The sequence below is a fragment of the Sus scrofa genome, chromosome 2 (assembly GCF_000003025.6).
Source record: "Sus scrofa isolate TJ Tabasco breed Duroc chromosome 2, Sscrofa11.1, whole genome shotgun sequence".
In the NCBI taxonomy this organism is placed as follows: Eukaryota; Metazoa; Chordata; class Mammalia; order Artiodactyla; family Suidae; genus Sus; species Sus scrofa.
Genome location: NC_010444.4, coordinates 129537290 through 129562675, shown reverse-complemented (window position 1 = coordinate 129562675; position 25386 = coordinate 129537290). Strand labels below are relative to the sequence as shown.

Below are 25386 nucleotides of genomic sequence, written 5' to 3'. Positions count from 1 at the left end.
GAAACCCAGAGAATGGCTTCCCTCAAGGTTCACAGAATCAATGCTGGAGCCCAAGCCAGAAATGATGCAAAGAGAAATAAGCAAGGAGAATTCTCAATGGGAGTCCCCAAGTCCCGTGTTCTGTTCTCCTGCCCCAACCACTCAACAAGTCTAGCCACAGCAGTCCCCGAAGTGTTCATCAAAACCATGAATTTGAACTTCTCAGGTAGCTTTTTCTTGTTCTTCCCTTGCCTGAAATAACCTTTCCATCCAGCTGAGACCAGGTCTTTCTTACCCACCAACCTCACATGAGATATCTCCTCTCATCTCAGCTCACTTCAAAAAACAAGGTGTACTGCTTACGTCTCTGTTCCTTTCAGTATTTGGTAAGTGTTGTGTAATCCTTATCACACAGTTGTGTATCTGTGTGTGTATGTCCCTTCTTCTCTGAAGACCAGGAGCTTCTAAAGGGCATCACCCACATCTCATTCAGGCCTGCATTCCCAGCATAGAGTAAGCGGTAAAGAAATGCTTGCTGAGTTACACTGGATTAGGGAAACGTGGAGATAAGTCACATAGAAGTTACCAAACAACACAGGATTAACATCAGATCTGAGATATACTATGCTAATGAATCCATTCCAACCCAACGTCAAGGAGAGGAATAGGAAAGTATGCTTGTATTTGAGTAGGCTCCAGGAATGACCAAGTAGGAGATCAATCAGCTCATGGATATCAACCAGCAGGTGACATTTAGAATGGAAAAAAAAAAAAAAAAAAAAAGGAAAAAGGGAAAACTTCATCAGCTTCATAGCAGATTGATTGCTATCATATGGAAAGTCAGGAGTAACGCCTTGCATACAGTGGGCAAGTCCACCAGTATAAAACAAGGCCATGGAGAGGGGACCTGCAAAAAATGCCATCTGTACACAAATTCCCACAGTGTGTGATAAAGAAGAGAGTACAAGATGATTGCGACGGCGGAGCCTTTACTCATTTCACTGTCTAGACGCGTGGAAACTTTTCTCAGGAGCTATGTTCCACAATACACAGTGGGTATTCTTCAAGAAAAGTCATCACCGGATAAGCAGTGAAGTCCTACTGTACAGCACAGGGAACTATACCCAAGCTCTTCAGGTAGAACATGACGGAAGATAGAATATATATATGAATGAATGAATGAATGGGTCACTATGCTGCACAGCAGAATTTGACACAATACTATAAATCAACCATACTTTAGTTTTAAAAATATAAAAAAAATTTTTTTAAATCATCACCAGTTACATTTGCATCCTCAAATGTCAAAGCATTTTTTTTTAATGCCTATGATATGCCCAACACCTACTCGGGTATATTATAAGCCCTGGAAAATTATTTTAGGACAGAATAGTAACTCCAACATTTTACTATTTTCCTCATGAGGTTACAAATAACCCGAAAAGTAGAAGACTGGAAATTGGTTGGTAATATCATCAGAAACAGCCTCTGAGAGTCTTTCATATTTTATAGTCAAATCTTGTTTGTGGATCAAAAATGATCCTACCCACAGAACGGTTTAAAGATATTTAGACTATTCTTATCCACCTTGTTCACCAAATGTGGCTTCAGGCTGTTTCCAAAAATTGAATTCATGCTCAGAGAAAGAGGATTTGCCAACCTTATGACTATTCAAAGAATGAGCTTCAGGCTCTCAAAGTAACTCCACAAGAAGAATTTCAAAAAGATTTTGTACAACTGCACCATTTTTGAAAAAGTTGTTGGGTTCCTTTGGTGACTGCTTTAAAAAAAATTTTTTTTTTTCCATTCTAAATGTCACCAGGGTTTTTAAAATAAATTGATCACATTACTTTATAGACACTCTGTACCTGGGCAAAAGAAGAACCCAACTATAGCTTTTAAAAATTAGACCCTAGACATGACTGTTGTGCCAATCACAACATAAAGCTGTAATTGAAACAATCAAGTTCCCTACGGTCAGGTCTGCGCACAGATGAATCCAGAGAGCCACCTGTGTCTGCCAGCACACAGAAAAACACCAGGGCCCAATGACAGCCAAAGGCGCTCTCTCTACTCTGTCCTCTATAGAATATTAGCAATCTTTTCAACTTTAGAACTGTAGAAAGGAAGTGAGTCTTAGTTTGACAGTCGAGAAAGCAGACCTACCTATTAAAGTTAAGACATCTATGAGGGATGCTGAGGCACCGAATGGGAGCCACTTTGCCTTCTGCATCTTTGTTCTTCTGAAATCTAGTGAAGTTGTACAATGAATGACTGTAGGAGCCAGGTTCAGATGAGACTGCCTGCATTTGAATTTTGGCTCCAACTTCAACAGCTGTTATGAACTTGGGCAAGTCACTGTGTTTCTGTTCTGCGTAACATGTGATGATAGTTGTACCTACTTATTACATGTATATATGTAAACGCACATTGAACAATGTATAGCATGGGACAGTATTACCTCATCTCATCTAAACGTGTCAACCGGTATATGTGATATATTTTCCGGAGCCACTGGTTTGGTGTATTTTCTCACATACGTCAGATATTGAATATATTTGCTGGAGCTACCTCATTTCTTTTCAAGAAGATCAAATCTCAAGACAAAATAGTCTTAAGGGCAAAGGCCTTATCTTCTTCGCTTGGTGGCTGCCATGACACCCAACCTGGGGCCCAGCACACACAACTACGCAGTAAGTATCAGGTGACAACATGAGCAAAGCTCTCTGGTCCTTACCAATTGGTCAATATTGCCTTTCTCCTGGCCACAAGCCATGTAGTAGTCCCTCATCTTAGGGTCTGATGAAACGTGGGAGATTTTGTGATTGTAGAATTTGAGCTTAGAAAATGTGTCAGAAAATTTTCAGAAAAGATTCTGATCAAATCCAGAACGAGTATGAGATCCACCTACATTGTGTCAAAACAACTTCAGAAGAGAGGAAGGGTGAGAGGGAGGGCAAAAAAATATTCCTGACAGTTGCTATATGCTCTCAGAAGACCACATTTTGTGTTATACGAAGTATCCAGCACAAGATTTAACCTGTTAGAATCAAATGAGGAGCTCTTTTCCAATGAATTAGGGCAACAGTACAGGGATGACAAAAGGTGTCATGACAAATTCCTTTTTCCTCACTGTTGACATCGTGAACTCAAGGCACCATATGCCTTTTACAGCACTACCCCCTTCGGGTTTCCAAATCATTTGTGGGATCCCAAGGTAATTGTTTTCAGATGATAAATCTTAATAGTAAGAGACACAAAAATGATAGAGGATTTGTAGGTTCTTCCCAGTTTTTGACTCACTGCATAGAATGGAATTCAATCATTTGCCAAGTCTGCAAGATGACAAACCTGGCTTTTATCATAAACCTGATATTTAAGGACTTTAAGAAGACACCAGCATTTTTTTTTTTTTTTTGCCTTTTTGCCTTTTTGCCTTTTCTAGGGCTGCTTCCCACGGCATATCGAGGTTCCCAGGCTAGGGGTCCAATCAGACCCTCAACCCACTGAGCAAGGCCAGGGACCGAACCCGCAACCTCATGGTTCCTAGTCGGATCCGTTAACCACGGCGCCACGACGGGAACTCCAACACCAGCATTTATACACAGATCAGCATCTCCATGAGGGAAGAAGAGGCCCGGCAGCTACCTGGCTCAGTGGCTGAGATTTCAGTGACAAGACACGGACTAGCGCAGGGAGAGATGAGGAGGAGGGTCTGCCAGGGTGGAAGGGGGAGATGACACAGGTGAATGGCCAGGCATCTCCATCTTTTCCCTATGACTCAACTTCACTCTCTTTCTCTACCTCTCTTCCATTCCCTCCCCACCTCCTTGCTCATCATCTCCCATGTCATATTTCCATCTCTCCGCGTTGGTCTCCGCTCTTCTTAAACAGGTCTCATCACTACTGTGACTCCTATTAAGTTGTTTACACGGTGGGCCCAGGTTGATGGCTGCCTCATCTGACTGGGGGCTGCCTAGGATCCCCGAGTTAGGACAAGGACACAGAAGGGATTAGAAGGTGAACTGGTAACTTGAGGATGGCCCAGTCAGACACCCACCCTGCCATCAACACCCCCAGTCCACCTGGCTGAGGTCACTTAGGAAAGGTGTGTTCAGATGCATTTATTTATCCACCAAGGATACACAGCAAGGTCCTACTGTACAGCACAGGGGACTCGAGCCAATATCCTGGGACAATCCATGATGAAAAAGAATATGAAAAAGAACGCATATGGAGATAACTGAGGCACTTGGCTATACCACAGGCATGAACACAACATTGTACATCAGCTAACTACTTCAGTAAGATAAAAATTAAAAAATATTTATCCATCAACAGTAAAACTGTGTAGGTCACTTTACTGGTAGATAACTATTCTACAAAAGAGTCTGGAAAAAAATGGGTTTATGAGACTATCATATGCCATGTATTGAGTGAGCTCTGCTGTGGTGCAGTCCAGCAACTTTGTGATCATTCTTAATGCTCATGAGAACCTCATGAGATGCTTCACTGCCCAAAGCCCAACTCACTTAGAAGCATATTGGAAGGTGGATATTCTAAGGAAAAATAAAACAAATCAACAAAAAACTTCATTTTGCCCTTCAATGACAAGAGCATAAGAACAAAACCCCATGGCTCAGCGGTAACAAACCCGACTAGCATCCATGAGGATGTGGGTTCGATCCCTGACCTTGCTCAGTGGGTTAAGGATCACACAGCTGTGAGCTGTGTGTGAGCTCTGACGGCAGTCGCAGCTCAGATCCCGCGTTGTTGTGGCTCTGGCATAGGCTGGCGGCTATAGCCCCAATTGGACCCCTAGCCTGGGAACCTCCATATGCTGTTGGTGCAGCCCTAAAAAACAAAACAAAACAAAAACAAGAACAAAACCCAAATGCTTGCAAGTGGTGACCTTTGAGACAGGGAACTGTAAGGTGAGAGTTAGAGGAAGACACTCACTTTTCCCTTGTGCCTGTTTCTACTGTTCAAATTTTCTAGCCTTACACATGTATTGCTTGAAAATATGTCAGCAAGGATGGGGGAAGGTTACACTCCCATTTAAACATTTCTTCTCTGTATTATTCTGCCATTAAAAACAAAAACAAAACCCAAGTAATCAGTGTTACATGCAAAATTTCAAGAGGCTGCAAAAACAGTACCCAAGTATGACAGCTGGAGTTATTTTTACCATTACAGTCTGGGGAAAGTTTTCAAGATCCTAAGTACGAATGTCATTCAGTCAATATTTAACAGGGATTTATTATGTTATAAAGTCTAAGGCAATGACATACCTCTAAGGTGCTTACAACTTTGTTTCCCTGCTATGTGAAAGCACTTTCTCTTAAATCTATACCACAGATCCTCATACGATCCTGGTGGGCATCTAAAATGGCATAGCTTCTTAGAAAAAGTTTGCCAGTTCCTCAAAAAGTTAAACAGAGAATTACCAGAGGACCCAGCAATTCCACTCTGGGTATATGCTAAAGAGAAATGAAAACATATGTCCATACAAAGACAGGCACACAAATAGTCAAAGTAACATTGGTCATCATAACCAACAAATGGAGACAACCCAAATGTTCACCAACAGGTGAAAAGACAAATTGTGGTCTATCCATATAATGGAATACTATTCAGCCATGAAAAGGAGGAAACCACTGGCATATGCGACGTCATGGATGAATCTCAAAACACTACGGTAAGTGAACAGGGCCAGATACAAGAGACCACATGCTATATATGATTCTATTTATATGAACTACCCAGAAAGCAAATTTACAAAGACAGAAAGTAGATTAGTGACTGCTTGGGGCTGGGGTGGGAATGGGGATTAGTATACACAGACCCAAAGGATCTTATTTTGGAGGGTGTATGAAATGTTCTAAAGCCAGATGTGGTAGTAGAAGACCACTCAGTAAAGTTACTAAAAATTCCTGAATAGTACACTTGATATGTATACTTTATGATTTGCAAAATACCTCAATAAACCTATTAAAAATAATCTGCATCTTGGGGCATCGTGTCCCATCATGAATGTGGGAACTTCTGGCACACAAGGAATGACCAATAAGAACATAGCAACTAGTTTACCTTAGAGATGGCAGCTTAAGTTGGTCTTGCTTCTCTTCTAAGAGTAAATCATCAAATTTAAGTGTGGATAGGGAATTCCCATAGTGGCGCAGTGGAAACAAATCAGACCAGGAACCATGAGGTTGCAGGTTCGATCCATGGCTCAGTGGGTTAAGGATCTGGCGTTGCCATGAGCTATGGTGTAGGTCAAAGATGTAGATCAGATCTGGCATTGCTGTGGCTCTGGCATTGCTGTGGCTCTGGCATAGATAGGTCGGCAGCAACAGCTCTGATGAAGACCCCTATCCTGGGAACCTCCATATGCTGTGGGTGTGGACCTAAAAAGACAAAGGACAAAAAAAAAAAAAAAGTGTGGATAAAAACATTCTCTTTGAGGAAGAAGAACAGCCATTGAGGTGGTTGTGGCACAGTTTCTCTCCAGGACCTGTGCATTATGTCATTGGAAAATGTGTCAAATGCCTAAAGCTGAGCATTTTTAAGAATTAGGAGGATGTGGGAAAAGAGTTCTATTGGAGTTTAGCAAATGGAGACAACTCAGCAGCTTAAAGATGAGGAGCCATGAAAGGAAAGCTCAGTGCCAGGATGCAGGATGTAGACATCAACAGATCAGAGATAAAAGCGCTAGACAGAGGATGTGAGAACACCATAACAGTAAGCAACGCTGAAATAAGCTGGGAGGTCACTAAATAGTTACGGCATGAGATAATTCTAACATAAACTAAAAGCCAAGATACCATATTGGATTCCTGGAAATGCTCAGCGACTGTCACAAGTGCCCTCTAGGTTGAGCTGATGGAACAGAGGCTTAGTCAATAGAACACTGGGTGCCTGCCTCTGTAAGAGTGAAGCCTTTTGAACCTTGACTATTTTGTTTGATTAAGTTTTATGTCACCCTCCCGCCCCCACCTTCAACAGTGAGGACCACCACAGCTGTAGTTTACAAGAGAGCTGATGATGTCAGGCACTAGGTGACCTGTGAATTTCTTACATTTCCCATTTAAACGTCAAAGCAAGTGTGTACCAAAATAGTTGATTTTCTTCTTTACCGATAATGAAGCTGAGACTTGGAGGTGCTAAGGAACTCACTAAGGTCACAAGAGATAGGTTTTACGTGATAGGAAAGTCAGATTGCAAATCCTGGTTTCCTAGAGCCTGTGTTCTTTTTTTTTTAGGGCTGCACCCGAGGCATATGACAGTTGCCAGCCTAGGGGTCCGATCGGAGCTACAGCTGCTGGTCTACGCCACGGTCACAGCCACAGCAATGAAGATCTGAGCTGTGTCTTCAGCCCTCAACACAGGTCATGGCAATGCCAGATTCCCGACCCACTGAGCAAGACTAGGGATCGAACCCCCATCCTCATGGATACTAGTGGGATTTGTTCCTGCCACAGCAGGAACTCACGAGCCTGCTTTCTTCACCTCTTTGTGCGATGCCTTGACAAATCAGTAATTTCCAATGATATCAACATGGAGCCACAGAGCCGATTTGATTCATTAAATTCTTTTTCAAAACATTTAAAGCCAGAATACTGTTTATTCTTCTCCATTTTTTTCACTCTTCAACTGATTGTTTTACTTTAATATAATCTTAATATTTTCTAATATGTTGTAATTTTTTCTTCCTATCCCAAAGTTTATATGAAAAAGTACATGGCGGGGGGGGGGCAGTTCCCTGGTGGCCTTAGCAGTTAAAGATCTGGCATTGCCACTGCTACAACATGGATTTGATCCCTGACCCAGTAACTTCTGCATGCTGCAGGTGCAGCCAAAAATAAAATAAAATATAAATAAAACAAAATAATAAAATGTACACTCTGTCCTAGATAACCTGCCAGATGAGGCAACCTGGAAATAAGAATTAAAAAAAGAAAAAAAAGCACACACATGTACTGAAAGATAGATAATATATATAGATTTTCTTGCTAAATAGGCACTTTCAATGTTTGGAGTTAAGCAAGCAATAAGACATTGAGCTATACTCAATGATTATTTATCTTTGCTCCTCTCACTTCCAGTGCAAGGCCAGTTCCCAAGTGCAACCCTTATTCTGTCTGTCAAGCACCCCTATTTGCACAAAGATGGGATAGGGGATGATCGATGCTTTCAATTCAGGTCATTTATTTTTACTTGAATTCACCATTTAAAGTCAAAATATGTCCCTAAAATTATTTCTTGATAACCCCAGAGAACTTCCTTTCAAGGTAAACTGCTATATTGTGTACATCCACCCTTTCTACACATATATAAAATTGAACAAATTTCTAGCATTCTTATATCGCAAGTTATTAAAATTTAAATGTTTGAAATTCAAAGTGCATTACAAGCACATGTACATATGATGTAATTCACTATATGAAATATGAATCAGTTGCCCAGCAATATAGCAGTATTAGTTTTAGATAATTTTTGAAATTCCTTGAAAGTAACCAGGCCATTACTAAATCAGATCCACCCGTCTTTAAGAAATAAAAGTGTACCTAGTAAAATGTCTGCCAAAAAAGTTAGGCTATGTTAGAAACACCTGTGTATTGTGAACACACAATTAAGAAGGAAAGATAAAGTGGAGAAAAAACTAGGATCTCAAAAGGAAATATGCAGCTAAACTAACAATTCTTGGTAAAAGAGGGGGTTATTTTAAGATCAAATATGTATTTTGGTGGTGCATAAATGTGCAGTTTCACTTCTAGCACACAGATGAATAACGAAGCCACAGGTCGGGAGTTCCTGCTGTGGTTCAGGGGAAACAAATCCGACTAGTATCCATGAGGTTGCAGGTTTGATCCCTGGCCTCACGACGTGGTGTAGGTGGCAGATGTGGCTTGGATCCCATTGCAGCCGAGATGTAGGCTGGCAGCTGTAGCTCTGATTTAACCTTAGCCTGGGAACTTCCAAGTGCTGTACCTGCGACCCTAAAAAGCAAAAAAAAAAAAAAAAAAAAAAAAAAAAAAAAAACCAAAGCAAGCCCAAAGCCACAGCTCTTGTGCAAGTAAATGTTCTTAAAAACTCCAGTGCTACTGATAGAAAATTTGATTAAGAATAGAATTTCCCCTGAGATAGTCAAACTGAAAGCCAGCTTTAAGCATATGACAGACCTTAACTGAGGGGATGGGGGGGTCTTGACTTCCCCAGCTCACCAACACATTGTTACTGAAAATGATTTTATGCTGAGAAATTCAGGGTGAAAAAATGTGATTGGAGTGGCCTAGCTACTGTGGGAAATCAACAAAGGCATACCCTGGACTAGTCCCATGAGTTAATACATATTAACAACTTAAAACAGTACTTTGTACATATTAAATGTTACATAAACATGAACTGTCCATTAACAGTAATAACAGCAGCGGCTACTTTCTTTGGGTTGACCACATAGAGACAAGGTGGGGATTGGTTAAAAAAAAAAGAGAGAGGGGTTGGCCAGTGATAAGGAGACACTTTAAAAGAAGGGAAGCTTGTGTTGATTTGTAGAAGTATATTAAGAGAAAGATGAGAGGGCGCTGCTTGAGCAGAGTAATAGAGCTGAGGAGAAGGGAAAATGAGGGACCTTTAGTTAGCACTACACTTGGCACACATGTTCCTTATTCTATTGCATTATCACCTCTGAATCCCAGGGCTGCTGGTGTGTTTGTCTACAGAAGCTATTAGGAAATGAGGTTGAAATGGGCCAGGTGTGTCCAGGTCATTAAAGATCTTAAATTCTTGGCGGAGGAGTCCGATATTTGGAGGAGGCCATGGAGGCCCATCATAGAAAAGATTCAAGTTCAGGATCCAGAGGTAGGAATCCTGGACTTGAATTTGGGCTGTTCTCTTATTGACTGTATCTCTGCCTGCTCAGTTACTTCTCAGAGTTTCAAGGTTCTTATTTGTAAAATAGAGAAAACGATGGTCTGGACCTTATTCAGTAGGTATGGGAATGAATACAGGGTGTTAAGTACACGGCCAGTCACAAAGCGAGCATTCTCTACACATGGTAGGTTTATTCATTAAGAGGCGAAGGTTCTAGGTGATGAGGTTTATGTGGGTTACATTTCAGATGCAAGGAAGTAGGAGGAGCGAGTCATTCTAACACTCTTGAAGAGTTGAAGTTGGACACCGACATTTCAACAACTTTGGGCTTAGTGATAAATAATCTAAAATACGAAGTTCAAAACACAGAAGTGAGACTAGGTTTCCAAGATCTAAAAATTTTGCTACTCAACATGTTTTCAAATATGGAGTTATCTCATCAATGTGTCACTGTGATAACTTACCTACCTGTCTTGAAATTACTTTTATTCTGTTACCAAACCAAGAGCTCTGAAGAAAAGTGTCTCAAATCTTAGACTGAATCAGAAGTGACTTCAGCAGACCTAGGAATTACCGCTTTGCTCGGAAAAACAAATACAAAACCAATAATCCAGAGACTGCCCAATGGATAAACATCCCTAGAGTGTAGAAATTTCAGTTATAGGTCAAACTTAGTATAATATTTTGTTCATGTTTTGCATGCGGCACTAGCCACCAACGTCCCTTGAAGTACTGTAACATAGCTAAGTGCCTCCACCCCCAACCCTACTCCGAGTTACAGGACAAATAGCTCATCACATTCATTCTTGTATTCTCCACCATTATGAGCAAATTGTAGGGATTCCAGCATTTGTTGAACTGAAGCGAATTGGTGAAACTGGCCTTTCCCAATGAAGGGCTGTTGAGGGCCTTACTATGCTTACACATAATTATTTGCTCAGGGTCTAGAGACTAAATTGAGCAGACTAAGTTTCAACACTTTAGCAGACATTTTCAATCAAAGGGATCTGCTTAACTGAGTACTTAAGACTACTGGGAATGTGGGGATTTAAAACTTAGTAGCTGCTGGGTGGAATTCACTAATTCTGCTTTGTGTAGCTGGAAGTAAATACTGCCTTTGAATGAGTTCTGAACCAGGAGTTTAAAGTCCCCGGCCACTTACTCCTCCTGTCACCTCAAACATCTATGAAATGGTGACAAGTCTTGCCACAATACTTCTTCTTCAGGGAAGTAAAGTTTGTAAAAGAATAATTATGTGCAAAGGAAATACATGTCATTTGCCTGTTCACCTTTTCCTTGGGTTTGAATTATTGGTATAAAGTAAGGATTTTATTTTTGGGTGAGAAAACAAGAATATTTTGTGAGAGTTATGCCTGGAGCACTTTTTCTCAAACACTTTTTTTTTTTTTTTTTCTTTTCTATCAGTAAAGAGCAAAGAACATCAGCTTAAGCTGACAATGCTGAGGGGGGAAAGGCAAGAGTAGCCAAGGAAAGCAGGCAGTGGCAAAGAATATGACCCAAGTCTTTGAAACCACAAATCAAAGCAGCTAATAAAAGCTATTCTTTTTCCAAAACATCAGCCCAAACTTCGATAAATGGATGGACTATGCTTTTATAAACACAAGCCTTTATGTGGAACCAGAGGACGCTTCTAAAAATAATTAAATGCTGAAATAATGAATGATGGGGATGGAATCTTTACTGTTAAAAACTTCGTCACCTTTTATATTAGTACCAATAAAGCCTTTTAGATATCCAACAGCTTGGTGCCATAAAAATTAAAATTGGTCTTATTTAGAGATTTATCTTAACCTCAATGTTCTCACTTCATGTTATAGTGATATAGAAAATAAGCAAATACTTAAAGATTCTTTTTCCCCCCCAAAGATGAGTTTGGGAATAACCACCAAGTCAATAACCATATTTCTGGATTAAAAAAGAAAAGTACCGAAGACAAATAAATTTCATTACAGATATTTGTGATCAAATATCTGAGTTTTCAGTTTCTTAAACCAGAAGAGTTTATAAGTCAAACAATGAGCAAACCCTATTACGCACACGGATCTTTTAAGAGGATAATAAAAGAATATTTGATGGGTTTTATTTTATTATACATTCATTATGCGTCCCTACCCAACACCTACACCCTCTCTTTCTAGAAAGAAAGAAAAAGAAAAGAGCACAAGTTTGTTTTATGTACCCAACAAAAGCAGGGAGTCTTTCAGGGGCAAAATAACGCGTTTTTCATGTTTTCCACTACTCTTTCCTCTCTCTAAAGGGGAAAAAGTGAAAGGGGTGGGGGGAAAACACCGTCAAGCTCTCAAACGCTCAAAAAATACGAAAAATCCGCATCATTAAGAAGCTAATGACCAGATGGCATCGATGGGGCAACTGCATCTTCACACACGTCACGAAGACGGCAATGAAAACAAATGTTAAGGGCTCTTTTTCCTGACCTGGCTTGTGAATGGTCTCCCCAGACCTCCCGGGAGAATTACCAAACACCAACCGTGCTCTCGGCTCAAAGAATTCCCATCCCCACCGGGCTGCAAGCTGCCAAGCATTCCTGAAACGCTGCCGTGCCTTTTCTCTCCTTCGAAATCGAGGGGTAAAAAAAAGAGAGAGAGAGAGAGAGACCGGGCGCCACAGGAAGAGTTTAAGGCACAGGGCTGCCCATGCTAAAGTTCCAGAAACCCGTTCCCACTCCCCACTCATCTCTGGCAGCGAAGTTTGGGCAGCGCGCGTTCTACCGCCGCGGATGGCATCCAGCGGAGGATACTCACTGGGCTGAGCCAACTTTGCCCTCTCTCTTCCCGAGCACTTTGGCAGGCTTGGTGTCGTCCACATCTTGCTGTAGTTCAGTCATCAGGGCCGCGTCTGGAGGCCACCTCCCCAAGGTCTCTTCCTCCTCCTGCCGCTCCCCGGCTCCCACCGTCCGGGGCGCCGGCCCAGCGAGCCCACCGCGCCCTCCCTTTGCCCAGGGCCGCTTGGCGCATCCGGGCCGCCCGCGCCGGGGGCCGCCAACCTGGACAAGTTCGAGCCGGCGCGATTGGTCCGAGCCAGGGGGGCCGAGCCGGGAGGGAGGGAAGGGGAGGGTCGAAGCGAAGTGACAGCCTCCTTCCCCAACCCAGGAGGCCGAGGCCGAGAAAGAGGAAACCTGTTGAACTAGTCCTTCTGGGAGAGGAAGCTAATTGGCCCAGCAGGTGAAATATTTGCCTAACCAGGCGCCGGGGATGAGCCTCCTGGTAAATTTGGCTTCTCCCCTCCCCCACCCGGACTTTAAGGGATTTGAAAAGTGGGCAGCCCCAGGGATTCCACGGAGAGGCACTGTGTGGGCTGGCCTGTGCCCCAGCCTAAATTATTCAAACAGGATGTAGCCTCTTAGAGGCCGGCCTGTCAGGACTTAACAATAGGTTGGTTCCGTAACAAAGGTAACAGGAGGTGCCTCGTTAACCCTTTCCAGTTGGTGGAGGCCGAGGTGGAGGAGAAGCATCCGTCAAAACCACACCAGCAAGTTACTGACTATACGCCCAAGCAATGAAACAAATGCCTCTTCTTCCCACCTTGCTGGCTTTGGCTGAAATTTTATCTTCGAAGCATCCATTTATTCATTTAAGGAACTTTGAGAGCTACCATGCTACAGGCAATAGTCTGAACATCCACTTATTACAGTGCGAGAGGAGGAGAAATTTTCTGCTCCCCTTCTGGGTTCTTCTGGCTGATCTAAGAATTAAATCCACGTGAGGGTTTATGAGCAGGAGAAAATCAAATTTAATTACCTGAGTACAGGGGGCTGCCTTAAGAATATAAGACCCAGAGTTCCCGTCATGGCGCATGGGAAACGAATCTGACTAGGAACCATGAGGTTGCGGGTTCGATCCCTGGCCTTTCTCGGTGGGTTAAGGATCCTGCGTTGCCATGAGGTGTGGTGTAGGTCGCACACACGGCTTGGATCTGGCTGTGGCCTAGGCTGGCAGCTGTAGCTCTGATTGGACCCCTAGCCTGGAAACCTCCATATGTCGCGGGTGCAGCCCTAAAAAGACAAAAAAGAAAAAAAAAAAAAAAAAAGAATATAAGACCCAAGGACAAGTTAGGCAATTGAGGCTTATATGCCACCTGAGAGAAGAAGGGGGCAGGGATTTGGGGCTTAAAAGTGCCACCTGAAAACAACAGCACAACCTAAAAGTTGAGAATTACTTTTTTTTTCTTTCTTCCTTTTTATGGCCACCCCTGTGGCATATGGAAATTCCTGGGCCAGGGGTCAAATCAGAGCTTCAGCCTCCAGGTCCCTTCTGGAATTCTCCATTGTACTCAGCATTGAGGAATATAGAGGAGGTTGGAATATAGAGAAGGTTGTCACCATCCCAAACTCTGGGTGGTGACTCTCTCCTTAAAACTCAGGTGCACTTCAAGCTACCCCCACTTCAGAACTCAGGCCAGAACTGACTTTTTTTTTGCCTCCTATGTAACTTTTTATTGCAGTACAATATGCATAATAGCTATCGTTTTAACGACTGGTAAGTGTACAATTTAGTGACACTAAATACATTCACAATATGTGTAACCATCACCACTACCTCTACCCGAAACTTGAAAGTCATCTACAAGATAAACTGTATCCATTTAATAATAATGTCTCCTTCCCAGCTCCTCTCAGGTTTTGGCACCTCTATTCTACTTTCTATCCCTATGAATTTGTCTATTCTGCATACCCCCTAGAAGTAGAATCAGACAGTTTTTCCTTCTATGTCTGGCTTATTTCACTGAGCGTCATGTTTTCAAGTTCCATCCAAGTTGTAGCACATATCAGTACTCATTTCTTTTCTTATGGCTGAATAATAGTCTCTTGTATGTATATTCCACATTTGTGTAACCATTCATCTCTTGAACACTTGGATGTTGGCTACTGTGAACCATGCTGTTATGAAACTGATGTACAAATATTTGTGTGAGTCCCTGCTTTCAAGTCTTTGGGGTATATATGTAGGAGTGGAATGCTGGGTCTTACAGTAGTTCTATGCTTAACCTTTTGAGAAACCATGGACAGGCCTCTTTAGAGGCATGACTAAAGTCAAATGTTCCCAACTTTCCCAGCTCAATTCAGGAGCACTCAGTTGCCCTGAAATTTGTTCTTCCGTGTATGGAATGAGGATTTCCAGTTAAGTGAGAAAGGGAGAGAAAGGTGCAGGTGGGATGTGGAGGGAATGGAACAAAGGCAGGTGGAGAAAATAGCCAATAGCCCTTTCCTAGAGTGGGGAAGAATTAGAAAGCAGCTAGTCAACTACAGCGTTTTACTTAGTGGCCTTTTCTTAAGTTTAAAAGACTTTGTCAAACAGCTTCCCAATTTGTTTATTCTCGGGGCTATTATACAATAACATGGAATGCAATATTTAAAAGGCAGCAGTGGCAAAATGATGGGGAAACTTAATTGTAATGTTATAAAATAGAGACATAAGATTATGTCTGAAATACATCTGGGGGACTCTTTGATATGGCACCAATAAAAACTCTACCCTTTATTTTCCTTCCTCCAAGCCTCTGCGACGTAATTTCTTGTTTGCTTTTGTTTGTTTGGTTGGTTGCATTTTGGGGGGCCATGTCCAAAGCATGTGGAAGTTCTTGGGCCAGGGATCAAAGCCACACCACAGCGGTGACCCAAACTGCTGCAGTGACAACCCCAGACCTTTAACCTGCTGCACAAGAGCACTCATTTCTTGTTGCTAATATCAAAGAAAAGTCCTAGGCAATACTTTTTCCAGTTATTGAAGCAGGTCTAGTAGAAAATGCCTAACCCATCATCTTTCAGGAGGTAGAGAACTGTCTTCAACAGTTTAGAATATTGTGCATAAAGAATTCCTGTTCTACAAGGATCAAGCCATTAACCACTGCAGGTACCCACTGATGGGCACTCCAAGGAGAATTCAGGAAGGAGAAAACCAGGAAGCATTCTGTGTTTTGGATACTGGCCTTAGATACTAGATAGTTAAGACGTGTATCTAAGGAACAACTTGAATGAACCCAGATTCTTGTATTTTCCCATGCATAAATACTAAAATCATTGAGATATCTGTTCTTTGTAATTCACAGTCATCTTTGATATTTGACTACATTATTTTCCCCCAGCCAAAAATTCATATATTTCCTGGCTCCTCTTTTACCTCTTTGGAGCAGTTCCTCATTGCTATCTGAGAGACTGGCTCCCGGACCTTAGTTCTAAATAACATCCTCGAATAAAACTCAACTTGAAAATTTTAGGTTGTGTACGTACTTTTTCTTCAGTCAACAATATGGATCTGATTGCGGTGTCTTTTTAACATTGACCAGGTAAACTGAGCATCTGTCCATAGTCTTGGGGCAGAGTGCAAATATGAATTTGGAGATTTAAGTGGCTATTTGGTTGCAGTGTGGTCAAGTAGCTACCTAATTTATAATGCAGGGCAGGTTACATATTTATTAGCTAATATAGGTACACATAAAGTGTCATTACATGCCTGTAATTTTATGCATGTTGTCTGATGACACATGTTTTAGAAGATGTTAGTGTCCTTATCAAGATGCAAATGGAAGCTCTATAAAAATTTAACTATGCGTAATATTTAATATACAACATTAGGAGTCAAAGAATTCCAGAAATACTCTTCAGACCATCCCTGTGTTCCATTTAAGGTCACTATGCAAAGGACAAAATGGGAAAAAATTAAGGGAGTTCAGAAGAGAGCTATACAGTGACACTGAAGAGTTTAATTATATGACTTTTTAAAAAAGTTGTAAGAATGAAACTTGCAAAGCATTATACGAAGGAGACTTTTTGTCTCTTTAGGGCTGAAGCCAAGGCTTGCGGAAGCTCACAGCCACAGCAACGCAGGATCCCAGCAGTGTCTGTGACCTACCTATACTATACCACAGCTCACGGCACTGCTGGATCCTTAACCCATTGAATGAGGTCAGGGATCAAGCCCGCATCCTCATGGATACTAGTCAGGTTCCTTACTGCTGAGCCACAATGGGAACACTGAAAGGGACATTTATTGAGTGATTTCTGTCAAATATGAAGGAAAGGAAAGTTTCCTAATGAATACAGCCATGAAACAGTGAAATGAGAATTTAGAGTAGGCTATGGAATCTCCTACTACTGAGGTCTTTGAAAATATTTTAAAAAATCAAATAGAACTTTTTTTTTTTTTTGCTTTTTAAGGGCTGCAGGTGCAGCATATGGAAGTTCCCAGCTAGGGGTTGAATCTGAGCTGCAGCTGCCGGCCTATGCCACAGCCACAGCCACAGCAATGCCAGATCCAAGCTGTGACTGTGACCTACATGGCTGCTCAGCACGATGCCAGATCCTTAGCCCACTGGCCAGGGATTGAACCTACATCCTCATGAATACTAGTCAGGTTCATTTCCACTGAACCACAATGGGAACTCTGAATAGAATGGTTTAATTTTTATTTTTATTTCGTCTTTTTGCCTTTTCCAGGGCCTCTCCCATGGCATATGGAGATTCCCAGGCTAGGGGTCTAATCAGAGCTGTAGTCACTGGCCTACGCCAGAGCCACAGCAATGAGGGATCCAAGTGGCATCTGCAACCTACACCACAGCTCATGGCAATGCCAGATCCTCAACCCACCGAGCAAGGCCAGGGATCGAACCCTCATGGTTCCTAGTCAGATTCGTTAACCACTGCGCCACGACGGGAACTCCCTGAATAGAACAGTTTTAAACCAGTATTTTCTAAGCCAAGTTATACTGCAGATGGGGAAATCTGAAATACTTTCTTTCTCTCTTTAGGGATGAGGCAAGAACTAAGTTTAGCGCCTGTGTTGAGAGAAATAGGCAAGATCATAAAGGCTCACTGTTCTTGGGGCAGATGGTTTTGGGAAAAAGTAGTATAAATTTGGTTCTGTGAGAAAGTAGAAGCAATTAAAAAAACCCTTCCAGTTTAATACTTTTTTTTTTTGCCACCCCTTGGCACATGGAGGTGCCCAGCCAGGGATCAGATAGGAACCACAGGCACAAACTAAGTTGCAGCTGTGGCAACACCAGATCCTTAACCCACTGGGCCAGGCTGGGGATTGAACCCGCATCCCAGCACTCCCAAGCTGCTTCCAATCCTGTTGCACCACAGCAGGAGTTCTCAATGCTCTATTTTTAAATTAAAATAAATGGTATCATACGAACAATAAATTCAAATCTACCCTGACGTTTTAAAATATGTGTCTATATTCTGTATTGTAAAGGTTGCAGTCACTACATGTGACATGGGGAGGCCTCTGAGGCCACCCAGTCTAAAGGTTTTCATGCCAGGTTCTGGGGGAACTGGTGAGGGGAGGAGCTTGTGTTGAAGCTTAGGTCTTCTGATTCCAGTCCCTACTCCCGACCACTATTTCAAAATACAGCCTGCCCTGCTTCACTTGTATCTCTTTCATTTATTTGTGTACTGTATTATTTTCTATTCAAGGGAAGGGAAAAGTGTTGTCTGCCACACACTAAACAAAATGAAAACATCCCTTGCCCTCATTTTTTCAGAGCCTAAGCTTCAGAGAGTTTAGGAATTTGACCAAAATTAGAGTGGTCCCAGAATGAAGGATGAAGACCCAGCTTCTCTAACTTCCAGTGGGTGCTTATAAAGGGGAGCAGGAGAGTGAAGACTGTAAACAAAGTTTGTTAATGGCAGAGACATGTGCCTTATGGGAGAGAATGTGTGGGGCAAAGACTGAGAACCCTTAGTTATATATAAAGTTTGTGGGGGAAAGAAATGTTTGAATCTAACACTGTCATTGGTGGCCGCGTTTTTCAGTTATCTGCTGCTGGGTAACTAACCCGCCACAAAGCTTTTTGGCTTAAGACAATAATGTATGTTTTTTTCTTATGATATGGTAGATCGATGGGGCTCAGCTGGATAGTTTTCACTATGAGGTGGTCTCTCATGCAGATGCAGTCAGATGGCACACAGGGTTGGTTCGGAGTTATTTGAAGGCTTCACTGAACTGGATGTGCACTCTCGTGTCTGGCGCTTCTACTGAGTTGGCTGGAACAGCTGGGGACTAGCTGAGCGTTTTAGTTTCTCTGCATGGCCCCTCACACAGCTAGCTTGGGCTTCCTTACAAAATGGCAGACTTTCAGTTGAATTTTTTTTTTTTTTTTTTTTTTTTTGTCTTTTTGCCTTTTCTGGGGCCGCGCCGCTCCTGCAGCATTTGGAGGTTCCCAGGCTAGGGGTCTAATCAGAGCTATAGGCACCGGCCTACACCAGAGTCACAGCAATGAGGGATCTGAGCTGAGTCTGCGACCTACACCACAGCTCACGGCAACGCCGGATCCTTAACCCATGGAGCAAGGTCAGGGACCGAACCCACAGCCTCATGGTTCCTAGTCGGATTCGTTAACCACTGCACCATGATGGGAACTCCCAGTTGAACTTTTTACTTGGTGATTGGTTTCCTCCAATGCATGTGTTCCACAATACCAAGATGGAATCTGCAAGGCTTCCTGTGAGAGAGCCTAGCATGTTAGGCATCTTAAACCTTGCTGCATTCTGTTGCTCAAAGGTGACCGCCAGGGCCGGCTCAGGTTCAAGGGAAGAAAACTACACAAAGTGTGACTACCAGAAGTTCAGTTCACTAGGGGCCACTTTTGGAGACCAGCTACCACCGTGCAGATAAGAGATTAGGTCTTCTGACTACAGATACTTTGTCGTTGGGCATGTGAGTAAATGGTCATTTCCAATAATACTGTTCTAAATGTGTGAGATATAGAAATCAACAGAACAGGCACAATCCATACTGTGGTGGCTCTTACATTCTAGTGGGAGAGACTGAAGATAAAAAAGGGATATATAAAACACAGTTTCAACAGATAAGACATATAAAGAAAATAAAATAGAACATCAGGGAGAGTGACAGAGGCCGGTTTTACCTAGGAGAATCAGGTTAGCCTCTTTGACTGGTGACATTTCAGCTGAGACTTCAAAGTGGGGGAAGGAGGAAGCCCTGTGAAGTCTGGGAGCAAAGCTCACCAGCCAGAGGGACAGAAAGGGCCACTGTTCATGACTGAGCTTGGCATCTTCCTCTCCTACAGGAAAGGAATCTTCTCAAAAATAAAGGACTTGTCTGTTGTGTTCGCCACTGTATCCACAGTGCCTGGTTCATGTCGATGCTCAGTAAATATGTGTTCAATGAGTGAATGAATGAATGCATGAATCAGTGATTGTCTCCAAGCAGTGGTTCTCAACCACACCCATCTAGCTGACCTGAGAGGTTAATGGTGAATAACACTGGTCATTTTTTTTCAATGTGCAGCGGGGAAAAAAAAAAGAGTGTGTGAAAAAGAAATAGAACTTAAATCCCTCGTGAAAGCTCCCCCCTGCCCAATTTAGAAAGGAAAACTTTGGCCCATGCTGCTTCTCACTTGTCCGCTATTTGAGTGCAAGGGCTTCAAATAGGTCACAGAAGTCCCATGACTCCCAGATGGTTTAGCTCTGCAGCAAGTCCAAGAATTACTGTTTATAACCCACAGGCTACAATTTAAAGCTATGGAGTCACTCATGTTTTCTTAGAGAAACATTCACAGAGCTGCTTCCTTTCCTTGTGTTGGGAATGGGAACCAAGGACCATGTAATCCATGTGAGGACTGGCCTTTCTCTTTCTTCTCCCTGGCGTGGCATGTTCTGTTTTCCTCCCTGGGAAACATTTTGACAAGTCAGGCTCTGCAGAACGATCAGCACATTGTTTCAACGCAGGTAATATTTAATTATTGTAAAAGTGTTACATCCTGCAAGATAAATTTTCTTCATATCACCTTTGTTGTACACTTTTCATTGCTTTGTATTCTCTCTTTACATACGCTCATATTTTTTGACAATTCCTATCAGTCTTTGTCATCTCTTCTTCCAATCTGTTTTCTATGTAGCTCTAATCATTGAAAAAATACCTAAAAACATTACCAAATACATAAGCTGGCAAAGAAGGAACATGGGAGAAGGAAACACAAAAAACACCTGTGGCCGATAAGAAAGTTTTTATGTTTCTCTCAAGTAGCTACAGGTTCACTTTGTGTTTTCTTTTTAGCTGAAAATTGTAAATAGACCCCACGTTTGAGGCAAGTTGTGCAGTCTGTCGGTCTCTCCTTCTTTCCTTCCTTCCTTCCTTCTGATCAACACTCTGTTTTTTTTTTTTTTTTTTTTGATGCCTCTTATGTGCCAGGCTCTATTCTTTCTAGGTGATAAAAATATAAAAATAAAGAAGCACCTGCTGGCTCTAAGTGAGTTTGCAGTCCCAGTGGGAGAGTTCAATACCCAGATATTTACAGAACATGCATACACAGAAACTTAGTCAAAACTATATTGTCCATATATCACAACCAGATACTTGGACCAAGTAACATCATGATGTAAAATAGTGGGAGTGGCAGGAGGTGGCCATGTGATGCTTCAAGTCCTTCTCTTCTGCGTCACACACAAGCCACCCACTCCTCCCATCCCCGGACATCCGACCAACTTGTAGAAAAGGCCTCAGGCTAGAAGTCAGAGGACTGGGCTGTAGTCCAAGCACTGTGCTTTGTGCTGGAATGTGAATCTATTAATGGGATACAGCATTGAAGTAAGAGAAAGCCGGCCTCAAGGAAAGGACCCTAAACCTCACAGTTACAGCAACATCGTTTTCTGCCTCATACAGACTAACTCTAAGAAGAAGGGGGAAAACAAAGCAAACAACTTTTACCCTGAAATGTTGTGTTTACCAACTGCAAAAATACCAATTTTAAAAACATTTCACCAGGTAATTATGGAAATCTATGCACTTGGGGACCTAAGTGCATAGACTTCCTTCCTTAAGGGCTTAGGGCTTCGTTGTATTCGTTTCTACTTTGAAAAGCTACTGAAAACAGAATGTTTCTCCCTGTGTGTTAAGATCACAGACTAATTAAAATCAGAATCTAATTTTTATTTTCAGCAATAGTCAACAAAATGAAAGGTACATCCTCCATATCAAAAAAAATATGTTCTTCACTTTAAAAGTGTAAGAATAGTTCTTTTTTTTTTTTTTTTTTTCTGGCCATGCCCATGGCATGTGGAACTTCCCAAGCCAGGGACTGAACCCATCCCACAGCCTGCACTGCTGGATCCTTAATCCCCAAGCCACAAGGGAACTCCTATAAGTTCATTAATAAGACACATACTAGAGGGAGATTTAGACATTGGCATGCTTGGTCCTATAGAATCGCAAGCCCTTAGATTTCAAGAAAAGTCTGGATACATTTGTTGTAGACACTGCAAAGAAAGAAGAGATGAGAGCCGGTAGGAAAGGTCTTGGTTCCTAGCTTTTTAACTATACACCACCCCACCCCTCTGCCCCAGGGAGTCCTACCGTATTTGCTTTGCTGCCCTTGGTGTCCAAGGGATTGTCCACAATCCCGTCGGTAAACGTCCCTTGTTTGAGCTAGCTGAGTTCATCTGGCAATAAAAGAGCCCTGGGAGGTGCAGAGGAGGAGACATAAAATAAAAGAATCACTAAGAGTCTGACTGATCTAAGAATCCCAGTATGCACTGTCCCACCTTGGATGAATGACTTAACCTCCTTAAGCCTCAATTTTCTCATCAGTGGGGAAATAAAGGAGAAAAGCAGTAGTATCTCTCATATAGGATCACTGGGGAATTTAAAGAGCAAATACATATTAAGGAATTAGTACACTATGCCAGGTACATAGTAAGCAGTCAATTCATATAACCTATTGATTTCCATCATTACGTTATGACTGACCAGGATAATCTTTTAACAAATTGAAGATATCGTCCTGCTTTAGTTCATTAGCCCTCAGTAGGTAAAGACAGTGCGTGGAGTATTTCATCACGTGCTAGACAGATTTACAAAAGGTATAGACGTAGCTTCTGTTCCTGAGTCCTCAGAACCCTTTAGGCTGATTTCCTTACATCAGAAGCTAAGGCTGCATCCTTATATTGATACGTTTAACTTGATAGAACTTCGCTAAAATCTCTCACATGTCCTTGGGTTTTCTCCCTCTCTCAGATGTCTTTGCCACTGTAAAAGCTTTAGCTTAACTAGTAAAGGAATTACTAGTTTATAATTAAGAGTTAATGAACTCTCATGGATTGGAGGCTTATGATACCTAAGGTGAATGTGCGTCCTAGTTTGTTTGGATCAGTCCTGGTTTGGGTCAGCTGTTCTGGCATAATTATGATAGTATCCCCTTTCCCTCTCAAAAGGCTTCCCTATTTGGATAAATTATGGACATCCAATGGATAGTAGTAGCCAAAGTAAAACACTTTATTAGCTCTGTTGTTTAGGTGAGGCATCTAATGAACCAATTCTTGGATCTGATGGTCTTCTCCTCAGTAGGGTACCTTTTGTCACTTACTGTGCTGCCAGCTTTTATTAAATGACCTGAACATCATCAGAACGCCAGGGTGAAAATCAATGTATGGAAGGATGTCAAATTGCCACAATTACTTGAAAAACAACTTCAAGCTCATGCTCCATTGAAAGCAAAGCAGAAGCAGGCACAGAGTTGACAGGTTCATGATCCAACCAAGAGTTTGGGTCTAAGTGACTCACGGTTATTACTTATCTTGGCTCTGGTAACCACAGGGCAGAATTTGTGCTTGGACCTGATGGAGTCACACTTATGTTGATATTGAAGTTGTAAATAATCTGGCTGAATTCCCCAGATGCTTTCGTTAATCATTTTGCTCTAGAAGAAAGAAGCGGGTCATCTGACTCTTCTACAGTAAGAATTTGAAGGCTGCTGCTACCTCTCTTAAACCCTAGGTGATGGTTTTCAGTTTACCACCTGGAGAGCTGATTCCTTAGAGCCTTGAGTATCTAAATAGTTACCAAACAGCCCATGGAAACTTTGTAAGGAAAAACCAGCACACACCTGAAAACAAAAAAATCAGGTTTAGGATTCTTTTTCATTTACCATTTTCTATTTTTTTTTTTTTTTTTTTTTTTGGCTGTATCCATGTCTTGCAGAAGTTCAAGTTTAAGGGTCCTAGAGTTACAGAATCTGTCTCTATGAGAAAAACAAACAAAAAACCATGGATAACCCTTTATAATGGGGCATGACATGTGATAACTGTCTCGTGAATATCAGTGGTTAGTTTTTGTTATTATGCTGCATTAATACTTCTTTCTTGATTTATGGTTACTCGTGTACATCTTTCCAGTGAGAGGGAGATGGTGTCTTGCACATCTTTGTAATTCTTCCCTCAGAGCCAAGATGAGTGTTTAATAACAATTTCAGACACGGAACAAATGCCTACTGGATTGATTTCATTTGCCTAATTAATGACTTTCCAAATTTTTCACATTTTCCAAATTTCCCCAGTTAACGGCTCCATCAAGGGCAGAAGCCAAGCCTCCCAAACATTTTTCTGCTACTCTCAATGATTCTGATTATTGATTTTCCAACTGGCCTTTAGCCTCAGGATTCCTCTTTGCTTTTAGAAATCTAAAAATACAGGGGTTGTTGCCTATGCCCATGATGCAATTCGGGAATTCGTTATTTCTATGTTGGTCCTTTGGGGGTTAGCATCAAGTACAGACTGGCTTTCTATCCTTGGTATTATTTTGTTGGTAGAAACGAGGCTAAATGTAATGAGCAAGGAATCCTAGTACATGCTTTCTACCTACAGCTTCCCCCTTCCTCTGGCACTGTTTCTTCAACCTCCCCTTCAAACTACCAGGAGAAAAAGTTAAGGCCCTTCATTGTTTTGCTTCCCTTCCCATTCCGCTATCAAACACTACCATCACAGAAAAGTAAAAGTCTCCATTTCCTTGGCCTGTGTCGAGACTGTGGAATCCTGGGATTTCCTGACTTCAGGGAAGGTAGCTATTGTTTTTGTGATTTCTGCTCAGAAAATTTAACCTCAGCACTTCAGTAGCACGAGACTATTGTTTTCCCAAGTATGATATGTGGAATGTTGTGACAAGCTTTCCAAAAATGTGGCCTATAGCAATCAGACATTAGCCTTCCATCCTTGTTTGGCAAAGTTGTGGATGTTTTTAAAGCGACAAATTCAGCTCTGTTGTTTTAAGATTCAAATATTGTTCAACATCTCTAAGTTCTGGAAAAAAGATGCTGTTACTCCACTGTGAACTTGGGACATTGTTCCTTTCTAGATAGCTTCTTCCTTATTAGCAAAACCTGGGCCTGAATATATGTATTTAGAAAGTCTTCCTGAGTTTTGTGAGGGTTTGGGGACTTTTAAGCTGTTTGATGTGAATCTTCTAGAATGTCAAACTCACTATCAGGAACTAGAAATCTGCTTTGACACAAGATAAAACTCATCATGCGAATGTCTTGATGTGTACAATTATACGATAAATGGAATTTGATTGAAATAGTTCATTTTACATTAAAATGAGTTTACTTTACCTGTATTGCATGTTCTTTTCCCCGCTGTCTCTCTCCCTAGTATCTAAACTGGTTCACTCTCTCTTGTTGAGCTCTCTATTCTTAGTACCTATGCTAAGTGCTCAGCAAATATTTCTTTTCTTTTTCTCTTTTTGATTTTTAGGGCTCTAC

General features: G+C 41.8%; 1 protein-coding gene across 5 annotated transcripts in view; it reads right to left on the bottom strand.

Annotated features, from left to right (window-relative positions):
- GRAMD2B (GRAM domain containing 3) overlaps positions 1–25386 on the bottom strand; it is a 108619-nt gene that overhangs the window by 57015 nt on the left and 26218 nt on the right. Inside the window, exon 2 of one of the 5 annotated variants that reach the window (XM_021079888.1) lies at positions 22209–22311. The exons of 1 other annotated variant lie outside the window; for it this stretch is intronic. In XM_021079888.1, coding sequence (XP_020935547.1) covers positions 22209–22294 — 86 coding nt within the window. In that variant the 5' untranslated portion in view covers positions 22295–22311. 5 annotated transcript variants of the gene reach the window in all.